The sequence below is a fragment of the Leucopleurus acutus genome (genome assembly GCF_964270905.1).
Source record: "Leucopleurus acutus genome assembly, chromosome: X".
Lineage (NCBI taxonomy): Eukaryota > Metazoa > Chordata > Mammalia > Artiodactyla > Delphinidae > Leucopleurus > Leucopleurus acutus.
In genome coordinates this window covers 57,855,304-57,874,746 of record NC_139148.1, presented here as the reverse complement: position 1 = coordinate 57,874,746, position 19,443 = coordinate 57,855,304, and the positions used below count along the sequence as shown (strand labels likewise).

General features: G+C 37.7%; 1 protein-coding gene across 1 annotated transcript in view; it reads left to right on the top strand.

Moving 5' to 3' along the window:
* Positions 1 to 19,443, top strand: part of OPHN1 (oligophrenin 1) — a gene marked incomplete at its 3' end in the record, with an annotated part of 592,087 nt that overhangs the window by 226,123 nt on the left and 346,521 nt on the right. Inside the window, exon 4 of the mRNA XM_082864786.1 lies at positions 13,877 to 13,938. Within this exon, the coding sequence (XP_082720912.1) occupies positions 13,877 to 13,938 (62 nt within the window). The remainder of the gene's footprint in view (positions 1 to 13,876; positions 13,939 to 19,443) is intronic.

Here is a 19,443-nt window from a genome sequence, read left to right as displayed (position 1 = left end):
GGGTGACTATTTCCTTTCCCATGTTACTGACATTTTCAGCTATTATCTCCTCAATTATTTTCTCAGGCCTTTTCTCTCTCTCTTCTCCTTCTGGGACCCCTATAATGGTTGGGGGGGGGAAACTTGTGCCTGTCCACTGATTGGTAGAGCTGGGTCTTGTTACTTTGGTGAGCAGGGCCATGTCATGGGATGTGTTTAGATGCTGCTGTGGGCTCGGGAAGACCTAAAGCAGGCTGTCAGCTGATGGGTGGGGTTGTGTTCTTACCCTGCTGGTTCTTTGGCCTGATGCGTCTCAGCACTGGAGCCTACAGAGTGTTTGGTAGGATCAGGTCTTGCTGACAAAATTCTGGCTTCCCCAGGAGAGCTCACTGCAATGATTACTCCCTGGTACTTCCACCACCAGTGTCCTTTTCCCCCCACAGTGATCCACAGCCACCCCCAAGCTCCCCAGGAAACCCACCAAGACCAGCTGGTAGGTCTGGCCCAGGCTCCTATGAAGTCACTGCATTTTTCCTGGGTCCCTGTGCATGCAAGACCTTGTGTGTGCCCTCCAAGGGTGGAGTTTCTGTTTTGCCCAGTCCTGTGGTGTTCCTGTGATTCACCTCTACTGGCCTTCAAATAAATGCTTTGGTGGCTCTCTTCCTGATGCCTGACCCCCATACTGGGGAGACTGATGTGGGGCTCCAAACTCTCACTCCTGTGGGAGAACCTCTGCTATATAATTATTTTCCAGTTTGTCGGTTGCCCACCCAGTTGGTATGGGATTTGATTGTATAGTGAGTGTGCCCCTTCTACCATCTCGTGGTTTTTTCTTTGTCTTTATATGTAGAACATCTTTTTTGGTAAGTTCCAGTCTTTTTCTCTTGTTGTTCAGCAGTTAGTTGTGATTTTGGTGTCTTCATGAGAGGAAATAAGCTCAAGTCCTTCTACTCTGCCATCTTGTCTCCAACCTTTATATCTTTTATCATTTTAATGCTAGTCATTTAAGAAGCATGAGTTGATAACTCATCATGGTTTTGATTTGCTTTTTCCTAATGATTAGTGATTCCAAGTATCTTTTCAGATACCTGTTGGCTGTTTCAGTATCTTCTTTGGGAAAATGTCTATTCAGTTCCTTCATCCATTGTTAATTGAATTATTTGTTTGTTTTTGCTATTGAGTCGATGAATTCTTTATATAACCTGGATATTACTCCCTTATTAGTTATAGGATTTGCAGATGTTACCTCCCATTCCACAGGTTGCCTTTTCATTTCGTTAGTCATTTCTTTTGTTGTGCAGAAGCTTTTTAGTTTGATGTAGTCTCACTTGTGAATTTTAAAATTTTGTTGTTTGTGTTTTAGGTGTCACATCCAAAAACTCATTGCCAAGACCAATGTTGAGAAGATATTCCCCTATATTTTCTTCTAGGAGACTTGACGCTTCAGTCTCACATTTAGATCTTTAATCCATTACAGATTAATTTTTGTGAGTGGTGTAAGATAAGGTCTAGTTTCATTCTTTTACATGTGAATATCCAATTTTCCCATCACCATTTATTGGAGGAACTGTCTTTTCTCCATTGAGTATTCTTGGCTCTCTTGTCCAGTATTGGCATGGGTTTATTTATGGGCTCTCAAATTTGTCCCATACGTGTCTGTTTTTAATGCCGTGTTGTTTTTATTACTATAGATTTAAAATACAGTTTGAAATCAGGAAGTGTGATTTCTTCAGCTTTGTTCCTCTTTCTCAGGATTACTTTGGCTATTTGTGGTCTTTTGTGGTGCCACACAAATTTTAGAACTGATTTTTCTACTGCCGTAAAAAAATGCCAGTGTGATCTTGATAGAGATTACATTGAGTCTATAGATGTCTCTAGGTAGTATTGTCATTTTAACAATATTAATTTTTCCAATCCATGAACACAGGATGTCCTTACATTTATTTGTGTCTTCTTTTTCTTTTGCAGTTTCTTTTAGTTTTCAGTGTCGCGATTTTTCACTTTCTCGGTTAAATTTATTCCTACGTATTTTATTGTTTGATATTATTGTAAATGTGATCATTTTCTTTATTTCGTTTTCAGATAACTCATTGTCAGTGTATAGAAATTCTTCTGAATTTTGTGTGTTGGTTTCTATCCAGTGACTTTACTGGATTTGTTGATTATATCTAACAGTTTTTTGGTGGAATCTTTAGGATTTTCTATATATAAAATTAATGTCATCTGCAAATAAAGACAATTTACCTTCCTCCTTTCCAATTCTGATGCCATTTATTTTTTTTCCTTGCCTGATTGCTCTGGCTAGGACTTTCAGTACTGTGTTTAATAGGAGTGGTGAGAGTGGGCACCCTTGTCTTCTTCCTCATCCTAGAAGAAAAGTTTCAGACTTTCACCATGGAGTATGATGTTAGCTGTGAGCATGCCATACATGGCCTTTATTATATTCAGGTATGTTCCTTCTGTACCTAATTTGTTGAGAGTTTTTAATGACAAACAGATGTTGTATTTTGTCAAATGCTTTTTCTATACCTATTGAGATGAACATAATTTTTGTCTTTCATTCTATTAATGTGATGTATCAGTTTTATTGATATTCATATGTAAAACTACCTTGGCATCCCAGAGATGAATCCCACTTGATCATGGTGTATTGTACATTTAATGTACTGCTGAATTCTGCTTACTAGTATTTTTTTTGAGAATTTTTGCATCTATATACATCAGGGATATTGGCCTGTAGTTTTCTGAGAGTTCTTTCATATCTGATATTTCATTTAATCCTTACAGCCACCCTTAGGAGTAGCTAGGATTTCCCTCATTTCATAGACAAGCAAAGATTGGGGGAGAAGTAATGGATGTGCTTTGTAAAGAAAAATGGTGCAAGAATCCTGAGAACTGAGTTTGGTTCCCTACTCCACACTACTCACCGACCTAGACAAATTACTCTCAGTTTATCCATTTAATGCCTCAATTTCCTCATCCATAAAATGAGGATATTACTAATTGTTACTTCAGAGTGGTTATGGATATAGAATGAAATAATTAGTTTCCAGTAGATTTTATAAAGTGTTAAGTGTCATTTTCCTTGTGTTAGAAGCACTGTGTTTGAATAAAAAGCACATATGACTTACTAGCTCTGTGACCTTTGGCAAGTTACTCAAATTCTCTGAATCCCACTTTCCTTACCTAGAAATAATACTTCCTATTTCACAGGGTTGTTTCATGATTAAATAAGATAATACATGCACAACTCCAAGCACACAGAAAAGCCTTTTAAAAAATGTTAGTTTTGTTCCTTCTTGAATGTAAGGCAGACATACTCAACCCTGGCTACACGTTAGAATAATCTAGGGAACTTAAATAACAAGGCTTCATCCCTCCTCATAACAATTAAACCCAGATTCACCTGCTAAGTGTCAAAAATCCTAGTTGTTGTGACACAATACAATTGTTGAAGTGCACACCCAGAGGTTGAGTTAGGAAATAAATCTTAATTACCTGAGAGTGTGTTCTTATATTGAACAAAAAAATGGTTGAACAAAGAAAATAACAATAAAACTATGTTTTTGTAGTACAGAGGGCAGTAAACCCCAGCTAGTCTCTTGTTATTACTTTTTTAAATTTTTAATTTTTTAATTTTAAATATTTTAAAAAAAGTATTGACTTTTGTCTTCTTATTATGTTTCACTACCAGTTCCTTGACCCAGTTTTATCAGGATTTGGACAACAGGTCCAAAAACAAACAAAAAAATAAATATATTGGTTCATAGTAACAGAGGGGACTCAGATGGTCGTAAACAGCTCTTCATGCAACAGCTACCATTAGCAGCCATCCTGCTCACACACCTCTAGTGACAATAGTGGTAACCAACTTATCTAGGTGTGCCCAGGACTATCACAGTTATAAAACTGAACAACGCACATTCCAGGAAAACCTCCAGTACCTGTTTGCCCAGGACTGTTAGTCACGCTAAATGACAGGGGCACACTCTCTCCTGAGGCAGGCCATTTCTCACTTTCAGTATCCACTTCCTTCATATTAATCCTAGAATCATCTCCCTGCATTCTGGTTTTGTTTCTCCTTGGGTTCCTGAAGAGCTTTTGTGGGACTGTAGATACGAAAGGCATGTGGTATGTGAGAGAGAACAATAGATGGGCTAAGAGATGAGGAGGATTCTAGTTTAGGGGACAAGACAGAGAAATATAAGGAGTATGACTTTTAGAGAGAGAAAGACCCAGATTTTTAGCCTCATTCTATCATCTTCCTGCTGTGCGATATTTGATGACTGACTTGACCCCTTTGAGCTTCAGTTGCCTAACTTCTCAGGTAGGCCTGATGATAAACCTGAGAGTGTTGTTGTAAGGACTAAATCTTTAAGAAGGTAAATGTAGAGTGCCAACGCATAGTAGATAATAAACATTATCCCTTCTCCCCCATTGCAAATTTCTGCTTTTCTAGTGTCAGTTCTGCCACTTATTGGAAAGGTGACTGAACGAGTCACTTCTTCCTCCTTGGACTTCAATTTATACATATATAGATAAGCTAAATATTCTTTTGTACTCTTTCAAACTCTAATAACTACTATTTAGAAGTCCCTAACATTTTACCAAAAATAGGAAATATATTCTCAAATGGTATATGAAAGAGAAGATACTGAAAGCCTAGAAAAACAAATGCATTCATATTAATATTTTAAATCAAAAATAATTTTTTCTTCCTAAGAGACCTTGACAACAAATCCAGCATTCCTATTACCAAGGAAGCTAAGTTCACGATCAATGCAGGTCATCCGACAATAGCATTTCTTAATTCTGAGGATTAAGTTGCTGCACACACTTAGGAAAGTCACTGTTGCAAACACGGCAAATTAAAAGCTCAAACTCAGCATAAAGAAGAAAAATACCCTAATCAGAAAGAGTAAATAGGAAAAGATGAAAATATTCACTGATCTCCTGTCTCCAAATAATTTATGCTACAAAAGGAGTCAGAGATATATTTTTGTTATTCTGGCACTTTTCCGGGGAAGATCAGTTTGCCTCTAAAGGAAATGTCACAAATTCATATAATATTGGAACATTTAAATGAAAAGTTTGACTTCTTGAAATGTAATTGTGTCAAGCCCTTTGACTCAGGGTTTAATCCTCACAATAAATTTGTTAGGAACATGTAATTATCCCTAATTTGAATAGGAGAAAACTAAGGCTCAGAAGAGGCTAAGCAACATATTCAAGGTCACACAGAAAATAAATGGCAGAACTAGTTTTCAAATTCAGATCCATCTTGCTGGCAGAGCTAAGGTCTTGCCACTCACACTGCCCACACCTCCAGGTAGAGGTAAACAAAGAATAGGTTACTAAATAGCATCTGAATAGATGATCAAACAGAGATGGCAAGAGCTGCTACTACTGGAATCTAGGCTTTAAAAATGAATCAGCCTTCATTATTCATGAGGAAAAAACCCTCAAAATTCAACAATACTAAGGATGGATCTCAGTGAGCTTTGGCTAAATGATTACATTATTTTATAAATTGAGATATTATTCACACATAAAATGCACGATTTAAAAGTGTGCAACTCAGTGGCTTTTTTTTTTTTTTATACACAGAAAACTTCCCATTATTCCCTGTTCAGTGGGAGTTCAACTTGGAGGTCCATTAGCCTCTGAGAACCCATGAGCCTATGACTACTCCATATATACATACACGAATAAACCCTTAGTCTCCTCCATTCACCCTCTGATCTTGGCGTCTTCTCTTTGATTTTTGTTTCGTTTTTACATCTTTATTGGAGTATAATTGCTTTACAATGGTGTGTTAGTTTCTGCTTTATAACAAAGTGAATCAGTTATACATATACATATGTTCCCATATCTCTTCCCTCTTGCGTCTCCCTCCCTCCCACCCTCCCTATCCCACCCCTCCAGGCTGTCACAAAGCACCGAGCCAATATCCCTGTGCCATGCGGCTGCTTCCCTCTAGCTATCTACCTTACTACGTTTGTTAGTGTGTATATGCCCATGACTCTCTCTCGCCCTGTCACAGCTCACCCTTCCCCCTCCCCATAACGTCAAGTCCGTTCTCTAGGAGGTCTGCGTCTTTATTCCTGCCTTACCCCTAGGTTCTTCATGACATTTTTTTTCTTAAATTCCATATATATGTGTTAGCATACGGTATTTGTCTTTTTCTTTCTGACTTATTTCACTCTGTATGACAGACTCTAGGTCTATCCACCTCATTACAAATAGCTCAATTTTGTTTCTTTTTAGGGCTGAGTAATATTCCATTGTATATATGTGCCACATCTTCTTTATCCATTCATCCAATGATGGGCACTTAGGTTGTTTCCATCTCTGGGCTATTGTAAACAGAGCTGCAATGAACATTTTGATACATGACTCTTCATGAATTACGGTTTTCTGAGGGTATATGCCCAGTAGTGGGATTGCTGGGTCATATGGTAGTTCAATTTGTAGTTTTTCAAGGAGTCTCCATACTGTTCTCCATAGTGGCTGTACCAGTTCACATTCCCACCAGCAGTACAAGAGTGTACCCTTTTCTCCACACCCTCTCCAGCATTTATTGTTTCTAGATTTTTTGATGATGGCCATTCTGACTGGTGTGAGATGATATCTCATTGTAGTTTTGATTTGCATTTCTCTAATAATTAATGATGTTGAGCATTCTTTCATGTGTTTGTTGTCAGTCTGCATATCTTCTTTGGAGAAATGTCCATTTAGGTCTTCTTCCCATTTTTGGATTGGGTTGATTGTTTTTTTCTTATTGAGTTGCATGAGCTGCTAATAAATTTTGGGGATTAGTCCTTTCACAGTTGCTTCATTTTCAAATATTTTCTCCCATTCTGAGGGTTTCCTTTTGGTCTTGTTTATGGTTTCCTTTGCTGTGCAAAGGCTTTGAAGTTTCATTAGGTCCCATTTGTTTATTTTTGTTTTTATTTCCATTTCTCTAGGAGGTGGGTCAAAAAGGATCTTGCTGTGATTTATGTCAGAGTGTTCTGCCTATGTTTTCCTCTAAGAGTTTGATAGTCTCTGGGCTTACATTGAGGTCTTTAATCAATTTTGAGCTTATTTTTGCATATGGTGTAAGGGAGTGATCTAATTGCATACTTTTACATGTACCTGTCCAGTTTTCCCAGCACCAATTATTGAAGAGGCTGTCCTTTCTCCACTGTACATTCCTGCCTCCTTTATCAAAGATAAGGTGACCATATGTGCGTGGGTTTATCTCTGGGCTTTCTATCCCGTTCCATTGAGCTACCTTTCTGTTTCTGTGCCAGTACCATACTGTCTTGATTACTGTAGCTTTGTAATATAGTCTGAAGTCAGGGAGCCTGATTCCTCCAACTCCATTTTTCGTTTTCAAGATTTCTTTGGCTATTCAGGGTCTTTTGTGTTTCCATACAAATCGTGAAATTCTTTGTTCTAGTTCTGTGAAAAATGCCAGTGGTAGTTTGATTGGGATTGCATTGAATCTGTAGAAGATTGCTTTGGATAGTAGAGTCATTTACACAATGTTGATTCTTCCAATCCAAGAATAAGGTATATCTCGCCATCTATTTGTGTCATCTTTAATTTCTTTCATCAGTGTCTTATAATTTTCTGCATACAGGTCTTTTGTCTCCTTAGGTAGGTTTATTCCTAGATATTTTATTCTTTTTGTTACATTGGTAAAGGGGAGTGTTTTCTTGCTTTCACTTTCAGATTTTTCATCATTAGTGTATAGGAATGCCAGAAATTTCTGTGCATTAATTCTGTATCCTGCTACTTTACCAAATTCATTGATTAACTCTAGTAGTTTTCTGGTAGCACCTTTAGGATTCTCTATGTATAGTATCATGTCATCTGCAAACAGTGACAGATTTACTTCTTCTTTTCCGATTTGGATTCTTTTATTTTCCTTTTATTCTCTGATTACTGTGGCTAAAACTTCCAAAACTATGTTGAATAAGAGTGGTGAGAGTGGGCAACATTGTCTTGTTCCTGATCTTAGTGGAAATGCTTTCAGTTTTTCACCACTGAGGACAATGTTGGCTGTGGGTTTGTTATATATGGCCTTTATTATGTTGAGGAAAGTTCCCTCTATGCCTGCTTTCTGCAGGGTTTTTATCATAAATGGGTGTTGAATTTTGTCGAAAGCTTTTGCTGCATCTACTGAGATGATCATATGGTTTTTCTCCTTCAATTTGTTAATATGGTGTATCACGTTGATTGATTTATGTATATTGAAGACTCTTTGCATTCCTGGAATAAACCCCGCTTGATCATGGTGTATGATCCTTTTAATGTGCTGTTGGATTCTGTTTGCTAGTATTTTGTTGAGGATTTTTTCATCTACGTTCATCAGTGATATTGGCCTGTAGTTTTCTTTCTTTTTGACATCCTTGTCTGGTTTTGTTATCAGGGTGATGGTGGCCTCGTAGAATGAGTTTGCGAGTGTTCCTCTGCTATATTTTGGAAGAGTTTGAGAAGGATAGGTGTTAGCTCTTCTCTAAATGTTTGATATAATTCGCCTGTGAAGCCATCTGGTCCTGGGCTTTTGTTTGTTGGAAGACTTTTAATCACAGTTTCAGTTTCAGTGCTTGTGATTGGTCTGTTCATATGTTCTCTTTCTTCCTGATTCAGTCTTGGCAGGTTGTGTATTTCTAAGAATTTGTCAATTTCTTCCAGGTTGCCCATTTTATTGGCATAGAGTTGCTTGTAGTAATCTCTCATGATCTTTTGTATTTCTGCAGTGTCAGTTGTTACTTCTTCTTTTTCATTTCTAATTCTGTTGAGTTGTGTCTTCTCCCTTTTTTTCTTGATGAGTCTGGCTAATGGTTTATCAGTTTTATTTATCTTCTCAAAGAACCAGATTTTAATTTTATTGATCTTTGCTATCATTTCCTTCATTTCTTTTTCATTTATTTCTGATATGATTTCTTTCCTTCTGCTACTTTTTGGGTTTTTTTGTTCTTCTTTCTCTAATTGCGTTAGGTGCAAGTTTAGGTAGTTTATTCGAGATGTTTCCTGTTTATTTAGTTCGAATTGTACTGTTATAAACTTCCCTCTTAGAACTGCTTTTGCTGCATCCCATAGGTTTTGGGTCGTTGCATCTCCATTGTCATTTGTTTCTAGGTATTTTGTGATTTCCTCTTTGAGTTCTTCAGTGATATCTTCGTTATTAAGTAGTGTATTGTTTAGCCTCCATGTGTTTGTATTTTTTACAGATCTTTTCCTGTAATTGATACCTAGTCTCATAGCATTGTGGTCAGAAAAGATACTTGATAAAATTTCAATTTTCTTAAATTTACCAAGCCTTGATTTGTGACCCAAGATATGATCTATCCTGGAGCATGTTCCATGAGCACTTGAGAAAAATGTGTATTCTGTTGTTTTTGGATGGAATGTCCTATAAATATCAATTAAGTCCACCGTGTTTAATGTATCCTTTAAAGCTTGTGTTTCCTTATTTATTTTCATTTCGGATGATCTGTCCATTGGTGAAAGTGGGGTGTAAAAGTCCCCTACTATGTGTGTGTTACTGTCCATTTTCTCTTTTATGGCTTATAGTATTTGCCTTATGTACTGAGGTGCTCCTATGTTGGGTGCATAAATATTTACAATTGTTATATTTTCTTCTTGGATCGATCCCTTGATCATTATGTAGTGTCCTTCTTTGTCTATTTTAATAGTCTTTATTTTAAAGTCTATCTTGTCTGATATGAGAATTGCTACTCCAGCTCTCTTTTGGTTTCCATTTGAGTGGAATATCTTTTTCTATCCCCTTACTTTCAGTCTGTATGTGTCTCTAGGTCTGAAGTGGATCTGTTGTAGACAGCATATACATGGACTTGTTTTTGTATCCATTCAGGCATTCTGTGTCTTTTGGTGGGAGCATTTAGTTCGTTTACATTTAAGGTAATTATCGATATGTATGTCTGTATTCCCGTTTTCTTAATTGCTTTGGGTTCGTTATTTTAGATCTTTTCCTTCTCTTGTGTTTTTTGCCTAGGAAAGTTCCTTTAGCATTTGTTGTAAAGCTGGTTTGGTGGTGCCGAACTCTCTCAGCTTTTGCTTGTCTGTGAAGATATTAATGTCTCTATCAAATCTGAATGAGATCCTTGCTGGGTAGAATACTCTTGGTTGCAGGTTTTTCTCCTTCATCACTTTAAATATGTCCTGCTAGTCCCTTCTGGCTTGCAGAGTATCTGCTTAAAGATCAGCTGTTACCCTTATGGGGATTCCCTTGTGTGTTATTTGTTGTTTTTCCCTTGTTGCTTTTAATATGTTTTCTTTGTATTTAATTTTTGACAGTTTATTTAGTATGTGTCTTGGCATATTTCTGCTGTGATTTATCCTGTATGGGACTCTCTGTGCTTCTTGGACTTGATTAACTATTTCATTTCTTATATTAGGGAAGTTTTCAACTATAATCTCTCAGATATTTTCTCAGTCACTTTCTTTTCCTCTCCTTCTTCTGGAAAGCCTATAATTCGAATGTTGGTGCCTCTAATGTTGTCCCAGAAGTCTCTGAGACTGTCCTCAGTTCTTTTCATTCTTTTATCTTTATTCTGCTCTACAGTAGTTATTTCCACTATTTTATCTTCCAGGTCACTTATCCGTTCTTCTGCCTCAGTTATTCTGCTATTGATCCCATCTAGAGTATTTTTAATTTCATTTATTGTGTTGTTCATCGTTGCTTGTTTCATCTTTAGTTCTTCTAGGTCCTTGTTAAATGTTTCTTGCATTTTGTCTATTCTATTTCCAAGATTTTGCATCATCTTTGCTATCATTATTCTGAATTCTTTTTCAGGTAGACTGCCTATTTCCTCTTCATTTGTTACGTCTGGTGTGTTTTTATCTTGCTCCTTCATCTCCTGTATGTTTCTCTGTCTTCTCATTTTGCTTATCTTACTGTGTTTGGGGTCTCCTTTTTACAGGCTGCAGGTTCATTATTCCCATTGTTTCTGGTGTCTGTCCTCAGTGGATAAAGTTGGTTCAGTGGGTTGTGTAGGCTTCTTGGTGGAGGGGAGTAGTGCCTGTGTTCTGGTGGATGTGGGTGGATCTTGTCTTTCTGGTGGGCAGGTACACATGTTGTGTTTTGGGGTGTCTGTGGACTTATTATGTTTATAGGCTGCCTCTCTGTTAATGGGTGGTTTGTGTTCCTGTGTTGCTAGTTGTTTGGCATAGGGTGTCCAGCACTGTAGCTTGCTGGTCGTTGAGTGAAGCTGGGTGCTGGTGTTGAGATGGAGATCTCTGGGAGATTTTTGCCATTTGATATTATGTGGAGCTGGGAGGTCTCTTGTGGACCAGTGTCCTGAAGTTGGCTCTCCCACCTCAGAGGCACAGCACTGACTCCTGGCTGCAGCACCAAGAGCCTTTCATCCATATGGCTCAGAATGAAAGCGAGAAAAATTAGAAAGAAAGAAAGAAAGAAAGAGAGAAAGAGAGAGAGAGAGAGAGAGAGAGAGAGAGAGAGAAAGAAAGAAAGAAAGAAAGAAAGAAGGGAGGAAGGGAGTGGGGGAGGGAGGGAAGAAGGAAGGAAGGAAGAAAGGAAAGAAAGAAAGAAGATAAAGTAAGATAAAATAAAATAAAGTTATTAAAATAAAAAGTAATTATTAAGAAAAATAATATTTTTAAAAGAAAGAAAAAACAAATAAACAAAATAACTCAAGAAACTAAGAAACAAACAAACAAACAAAAAACGGACTGATAGAACCCTAGGACAAATGGTCAAAGCAAAACTATACTGAAAAAATCTCACACAGAAGCATACACATAGACACTCACAAAAATAGGAAAAGGGGAAAAAGTAATAAATCTTGATCTCAATTTCCACCTCCTCAATTTGGGATGATTCGTTGTCTATTCATATATTCCACAGATGCAGGCTACATCAAGTTGATTGTGGAGCTTTAATCCACTGCTTCTGAGGCTGCTGGCAGAGATTTCCCTTTCTCTTTTTTGTTCTCACAGCTCCCGGGGCTCAGCTTCGGATTTGGCCCCGCCTCTGCGTGTAGATTGTCGGAGGGCGTCTGTTCTTCTATCAGAGAGGATGGGGTTAAAGGAGCCGCTGCTTCGGGGACTCTGACTCAGTCAGGCCACGGGGAGGGAGGGGTATGGCGTGCGGGGTGAGCCTGCGGCGGCAGAGGCTAGCGTGACGTTTCAGCAGCCTGAGGGGCACCATGCGTTCTCCCGGGGATGTTGTCCCTGGATCACGGGACCCTGGCAGTGGCGGGCTGCACAGGCTCCCACGAAGGGGTGTGTGTATTGTGACCTGTGCTTGCACACAGGCTTCTTGTTGGCGGCAGCAGCAGGCTTAGCGTCTCATGCCCATCTCTGGGGTCCGTGCTTTTAGCCGTGGCTCACGCCCGTCTCTGGAGCTCCTTTAAGCAGTGCTCTTAATCCCTCTCCTTGCGCACCAGGAAACAAAGAGGGCAGAAGAAGTCTCTTGCCTCTTTGGCCGGTCCAGACTTTTCCCTGGACTCCCTCCCGGCTATCCGTGGTGCACTAACCCCCTGCAGGCTGTGTTCACGCCGCCAACCACAGTCCTCTCCCTGCGCTTGACTGAAGCCCAAGCCTCAACTCTCAGTCCTGCCTGCCCCGGCGGTTGAGTAGACCTGCCTCTCGGGCTGGTGAGTGCCGGTCGGCACCGATCCTCTGTGCGGGAATCTCTCCGCTTTTTCCTCCGCACCCCTGTTGCTGTGGTCTCCACCGCGGCTCCGAAGCTTTCCCCCTCCGCCACCCGCCGTCTCCGCCCGTGAAGGGGCTTCCTAGTTAGTGTGGAAACCTTTCCTCCTTCACAGCTCCCTCCCACTGGTGCAGCTCCCGTCCCTATCCTTTTGTCTCTGTTTATTCTTTTTTCTTTTGCCCTACCCAGGTACGTGGGGACTTTCTTGCCTTTTTGGAGGTCTGAGGTCTTCTACCAGCATTCAGTAGGTGTTCTGTAGGAGTTGTTCCACTTGTAGATGTATTTCTGGTGTATCTGTGGGGAGGAAGGCGATCTCCGTGTCTTACTCTTCCTCCATCTTCCCCTCCAGCCTCAACTCAGTGGCTTTTAGTATATTCACAGAGTTGTGCAAGCATCGCTGCAATACAATTCCAGATCATTTTCACACCCTCAAAAGAAACCACAAATCCATTAGCATCAGTCCCTATTCCCACCTTCCCCCTACATTCAGTGAACCAGTGATTTACTTCTTGTCTCTCTGGATTTGCCTAGTCTAGACATTTCATTTAAACAAAATCATACAATATGTGGCTTTTTGTGACTGGCTTCTTTCACTGAGCATAATGTTTTTGAAGTTATTCTATGTTGTATTGAGTATCCATCCTTTGTTTCTTTTCATTGCCACACATTGTTCCATTGAATAGCTGTATCAGAACTGTTTAACCATTCAGCAATTGAAGAACACTTCCATTCTTTCTATTTACTGGCTATTACGAATAATGCAGTCAACAACATTTGTATATAATTGTTTGTTTGTATATGTTTTCAGTTCTTTTAGCAATATACCTAGGCATGGAATTGCTGAATCATGTGGTAACTCTATGTTTAACATTTTTTTAATCTTACGCTCATTTTTTTTTTTTTACCGTTTGCCAAAATCCCCTTAAACTTATACCATGTTATATGTTGATTATATCTCAGTACAACTGGAGCAAAAAAAATTGGGGTAGGAACATTAGCAAAATAAAAACAAAAACAAAAGAAGAAAAAGGAAATAACTATGCACCAGGTACTGAACTCCTTCTTCTGTTGTCCTTAGATTTGACACCTTCCTCTAGTGGTCATATCATCTTGGGGCACTGGTCTCTACCTCTTTTCCCATAGATTTCTGCCCACTTGCCTATCAAGTACCATGATTAATTTGATTTATCTTTTATTCTGTCATTTCAGCTGAATCCTTCAAGGAATTTGCCGAATTGCTCAACGAAGTAGAAAACGAGAGGATGATGATGGTAGGTCAATAACACTGGGCCTAGAACCAAGATCATCTCTGATCTTGGGAAGTTTTCTTGTCCTCATTGGTTGGAGTGACACTATGTTGTTTCAGTTTCTGTCTCATCATTACCTGGGTACTGTAAAGACAGGGAATTGATCTGGTTATTCTATCTCAAGTTCCCATCCTGAGAGTTTACATTAGGTAGAGGGAAATTAGTCTATTCATTTCAGTGAGATAAGATTTCAGAGGACATTAAATTCGACTGTCGAACATGTTGACAAAAATTGTGGTCTTTAGTGTTCTTAAACAAATTATCTATTTATGTGCTTATGTGCTTTTAGAAGTAATAATGTGGGCTTTATTTATGACATATGATTGTTTTATTTAAATCTATGTGAAAACTTTTTTTCCTTACATTTAAAGTCTAATTTATTAATATTAATAGACTTTAATATTTAGAGCAGTTTTCATTTTACAGAAAAGTTGAGTGGAAAGTGCAGAGAGATTTCATATACAGTTGCCCTTTGAACGTCACAGATTTGATCTGTGTGTGTCCACTTATATGTGGGTGCTTTTCAATGAATACTACAGTACTACATGATCCGAGTTCAATTGAATCTATTGTTGTGGAACCTCAGATACTGGAAGACTGACTGTAAAGTTATATGCAGACTTTTGACTGCACAGTGTGTGTGGGGGGTCAGTTCCCTTGACCCTTGCACCGTTCAAGGGTAAACTGTACTCCCTTTCTTTCCCCTCTCCTCCCCATACAGTTTCCTCTATTATCATCTTGCATGTGTGGTACATTTGTTTCAGTTAATGAACCAACATCAATGCAATATTATTAAGTCCATAGTTACATTAGGGTTCACTCTTTATTGAATATTTTATGGGTTTTGACAAATGCTTAATGACATATATTCACCATCAAAGTTTCATCATAAAGAATATTTTCATTGCCCTAAAAATCCCCTGTGATTCCCCCTTCCTTCTCTGATATCCAAATCCCTGGCAAACACTTATCTTTTTACTGTGTTTTGCCTCTTCTAGAATATCATACAGTTGGAGTCATACAGTATATAGCCTTTTCAGATTGGCTCCTTTGACTTAGTAATATGCATTTAAAGTTCCTCTATGTCTTTTCATGGCTTGAAAGCTCATTTCTTTTTGTCATTGAATAATATATATGCATATATTATAACCTATATTCCATCATATGGATGTACCACGGTTTGTTCATCCCTACACCCATTGAAGGATATCTTGGTTACTCCCAAGTTTTGGCAATTATGAAAAACCTACCATACACATTTGTGTGCAGATTTTTGTGTGGATGTAAATTTTCAACTCTTTTGATTAATTTCCAAGGAATCCAATTTCTAGATTATGTGATATGTCTAGATTTGTAAGAAACTGCCAAACTGTCTTCCAAAGTGACTACCATTTTGCATTCTCACCAGCTTTGAATGAGAGTTATTGTTGCTCCACATGCTCACCAGCATTTGATGTTGGCTGTGTTTTGGATTTTACCCATTTTAATATGTGCATGTAATGGTATATCTTTGCTGTTGTAATTTGTGTTTTCCTGATGACATTTGATTTGGAACATCTTTCCATATGCTTATTTGCCACCTGTAGATCATCTTTGGTGAGGTGTCTGTTCAGGTCTTTTGCCTATTTTTTAATTGGTTTGTTTGTTTTCTTATTGTTCAGTTTTAAGATATCTTTGTATACTTTGGATGCCAGTCCTTTATCAGAAATGTGCATTGCAAAAAAATTTCCAGTCTGTGGCTTATCTTTTCATTTTCTTAACAATGTCTTTTGTGGAGCAGAATTTTTAAATTTTAATGAAGTCCAGCTTATCAGTTCTTTCACAGATCATGCTTTTGGGGTTGTATCTAAAAAATCAGTGCCAAACCAAAGGTCATTTAGATTTTCTCATATGTTATCTTCTAGGAGTTTTATAATTCTATGTTATACCTTTAGGTCTATGACCCCTTTTGAGCTAATTCTTGAGAAAGTGTAAGAATTGTCTCTAGATTCCTTTTTTTTTTTTTTCCATGGGGAAGTCTGGTTGTTTCATCACCATTTCTGAAAAGACTGTCCTTTTTCCATTGAATTACCTTTGCTTCTTTGGCAAAGACCAATGGACTATATTTGTGTGGCTCTATATCTGGGCTCTCTATTCTGTTCCATTGATCTGTTTGTCTATTTTTTCAGCAATATCACAAGATTTTTTTTTACAAAATTTAAAAAAAATTGAAGTATAGTTGATTTAAATATTGTGTTAGTTTCAGGTATAACAGTAAAGTGATTCATATATATATGTATATATATTCAAATTATTTTCCATTATCAGGTATTACAAGAAGTTGAATATAGCTCCCTGTGCTATACAGTAAATCCTTGTTGCTTATCTATTATATATATAGTAGCTTGTATCTGTTAATCCTATATTCCTAATTTATCCCTCCTCCCCTCCCATTCCCCTTTGGTTACTGTAAGTTTATTTTCTATGTCTGTGAGTCTGTTTCTGTTTTGTATATAGATTCATTTGTCTTATTTTTTAGCTTCCACATGTAAGTGATATCATATGATATTTGTCTTTCTCTGTCTGACTTACTTCACTTAGTATGATAATCTCTAGGTTCATCCCTGTTGCTGCAAATGGCAATATTCCATTCTTTTTTATGGCTGAGTAATATTCCATTATGTGTATGTTTATATATAAATATATATGTGTGTGTATATTGATATGTGGGTGTGTATATATATATATATGTGTGTGTGTGTGTGTGTGTGTGTGTGTATGTATGTATCACATCTTCCTAAGCCAATCATCTGTTGGTGGGCACTTGGGTTGTTTCCATGTCTTGGCTATTGTAAATAGTGCCACTGTGAAACTTGGGGTGCATGTATCTCTTCAACTTAAAGTTTTAATTTTTTTCTGGATATATGCACAGGAGTGTGATTGCTGGATCATATGGTAGCTCTATTTTTAGTTTTTTAAGGAGCCTTCATACTGTTTTCCATGGTCACTGCACCAATTTACATTCCCACCAACAGTGTGTGAGGGTTCCCTTTTCTCCTCATCTTCTCCGGCATTTATTATTTGTAGATTTTTTAATGATGGCCATTCTGACCAGTGTGAGGTGATACCTCATTGTGGTTTTGATTTGCATTTCTCTAATAATTTGTGATGTTGAGCATCTCTTCTTGTGACTGTTGGCCATCTGTATGTCTCTGGAGAAATGTCTATTTAGGTCTTTTGTTCAGTTTTTAATTTTCTTTTGGTATTAAGTTGTATGAGCTGTTTGTATAGTTTGGATGTTAACTCCTTGTCGATCACATTGTTTGCAAATATTCTCTCCTATTCCGTAGGTTGTCTTTTCATTTTGCCAGTGGTTTCCTTTGCTGTGCAAAAACTTTTAAGTTTCATTAGATCCCATTTGTTTATTTTTGCTTTTATTTCTTTTGCTTTGGGAGATTGATCTAAGAAAATATCACTATGATTCATGTCCGAGAATGTTTTGCCTATGTTCTCATCTGGAAATTTTATGGTGCCATGTCATATTTAGGTCTTTAAAACACTTTGTGTTTATTTTTGTATATGGTGTGAGGGAGTGTTCTAATTTAATTGATTTACATAGCTGTCCAGCTTTCCCAACACCACTTGTTGAAGAGACTGTATTTTCTCCATTGTATATTCTTGCGTACTTTGTCATAGATTAATTGACCATATGTCTGTGGATTTATTTCTGGGCTCTCTGTTCTTTTCCATTGATATATATATCTGCTTTTGTGCCAATACCATGCTGCTTTGATTACTGTAGGTTTGTAATGTTGTCTGAAATCTGGATGGTTTATTCCTCCAGCTTTGTTCTTTTTCCTCAGGATTGCTTTGGCAATTCTAGGTCTTTTGTGGGTCCATATAAATTTTAGGATTATTTGTTCTTGTTCTGTGAAAAATGTTATGGACCAATACCACACTATCTTGATTACTGTAACTTTGTAGTAAGTCTTGAAGTAGGATATGAACTTCAGAACCTGTTTATCAATATCCGCAAAACAAATTGCTGGAATTTTGATTGGAATTGCATTGAATCTATAGATGGGACAAACTGACATCTTAAAAATATTGTCTTACTATTTGTGAACATGGGTTATCTCTCCCATTTATTTAGACCTTCTTTGATTTCTTTCTTCAGAGTTTTATAGTTTCCTCATAATGATCTTATATGTATTTTGTTAGATTTATTCCTAAGTATTTATATTTTTTGTGAACTCTATTTTAACAGTTGAATAAATAATCTTTTTGTGTGGTCCCTAGACTTGTACCACCAGTGTCACCTGGGAAATTGTTAAAAATGAAGGTCCTTGGCCACACACCAGAGCTAGCTGAGACTTAAATGTGGAAGTACCTATGTTGGTCAATATTTATTTTTATTAGGAGCATGTGGGTCAAGTGGAAACAATGTTAAGGACAACAAAGTGGTCTATCTTCCCTTCCTCTCATTGGATGACTTTGTATTGGCAACTCAGTTTTGTTAAACCCATTTATTCCAACAGCAAGAGTTCTTTAATCTGTAATCACTCTTCCTTTTCAACAGGGTGATACTGGCTTCTCAGAATACTGCTACCATTTCATCTCAGCTCCTAGAGAGTTAGGATTGAAGGCAGGGCCCGTAAATCTGGGAAATTAGATCTTTAGGTGCTAATAGTGGCTGTGCCACTAACTTATTTGTGACTTCACACTAATCACTTTATTTCTTCTAGTCTCTCTTTATATGTAGATGAGAAAAAATTCCCATCTTCTAAGTTCGTTGTAAGTACTCCAAATGATAAAATGAATATGGTAGTGTTTTATAATAGCAAAAAGCACTGATTATATAAATGTTTCTAGTTATCTTTTGTTGCCCCCAAGATTTGGCTTGTGGAAATTTGACTTGGGAATTTTCTTCATTTAAGAGATTTGCTTATAATGATAGTTAAGAGAGGCCAATATGGGTAGTTTTCCCAGAGCCTGTTAGATGCCCCACTAGCTAATCCACACTCTACTAAATATTTTCTTCTGTTATAAGAGTTTGTGGACTGCTACCAATGTTGATCTCAAAGACATTCACCCCTATTTCATTCAGATACCACTAGAAATGTCAGCTGTACAACTCTTCAGCCCTAGTTGTTTCTTGATCTCTTTTACTTACCCGATTACAAAGCTCTAAAATATTGAAGAAGGATTCACCTTTTGAGATGTTTTTCTCACCATAATTGCTGGCTGTTTTCCACAGGACTGACTCATTTTCTTCTGTCTTTAATTATGTTCTGCCCTTTTGTTCCCTCAGTTCTTCAGTCATGTCTTGAGTATTGGCTCCCTATTTCCTATTTAATTACAGGAATTCTGTGTAGGTTAGGCTCAATTAAGGCCTTTTACAACATGCCAGGGATCGTTCTTGACTGCACCTCTCTCATTTCCTGGAACTGTGGTAGAAGGACTCTTGTACCTCAATATGGTAAATGTTAA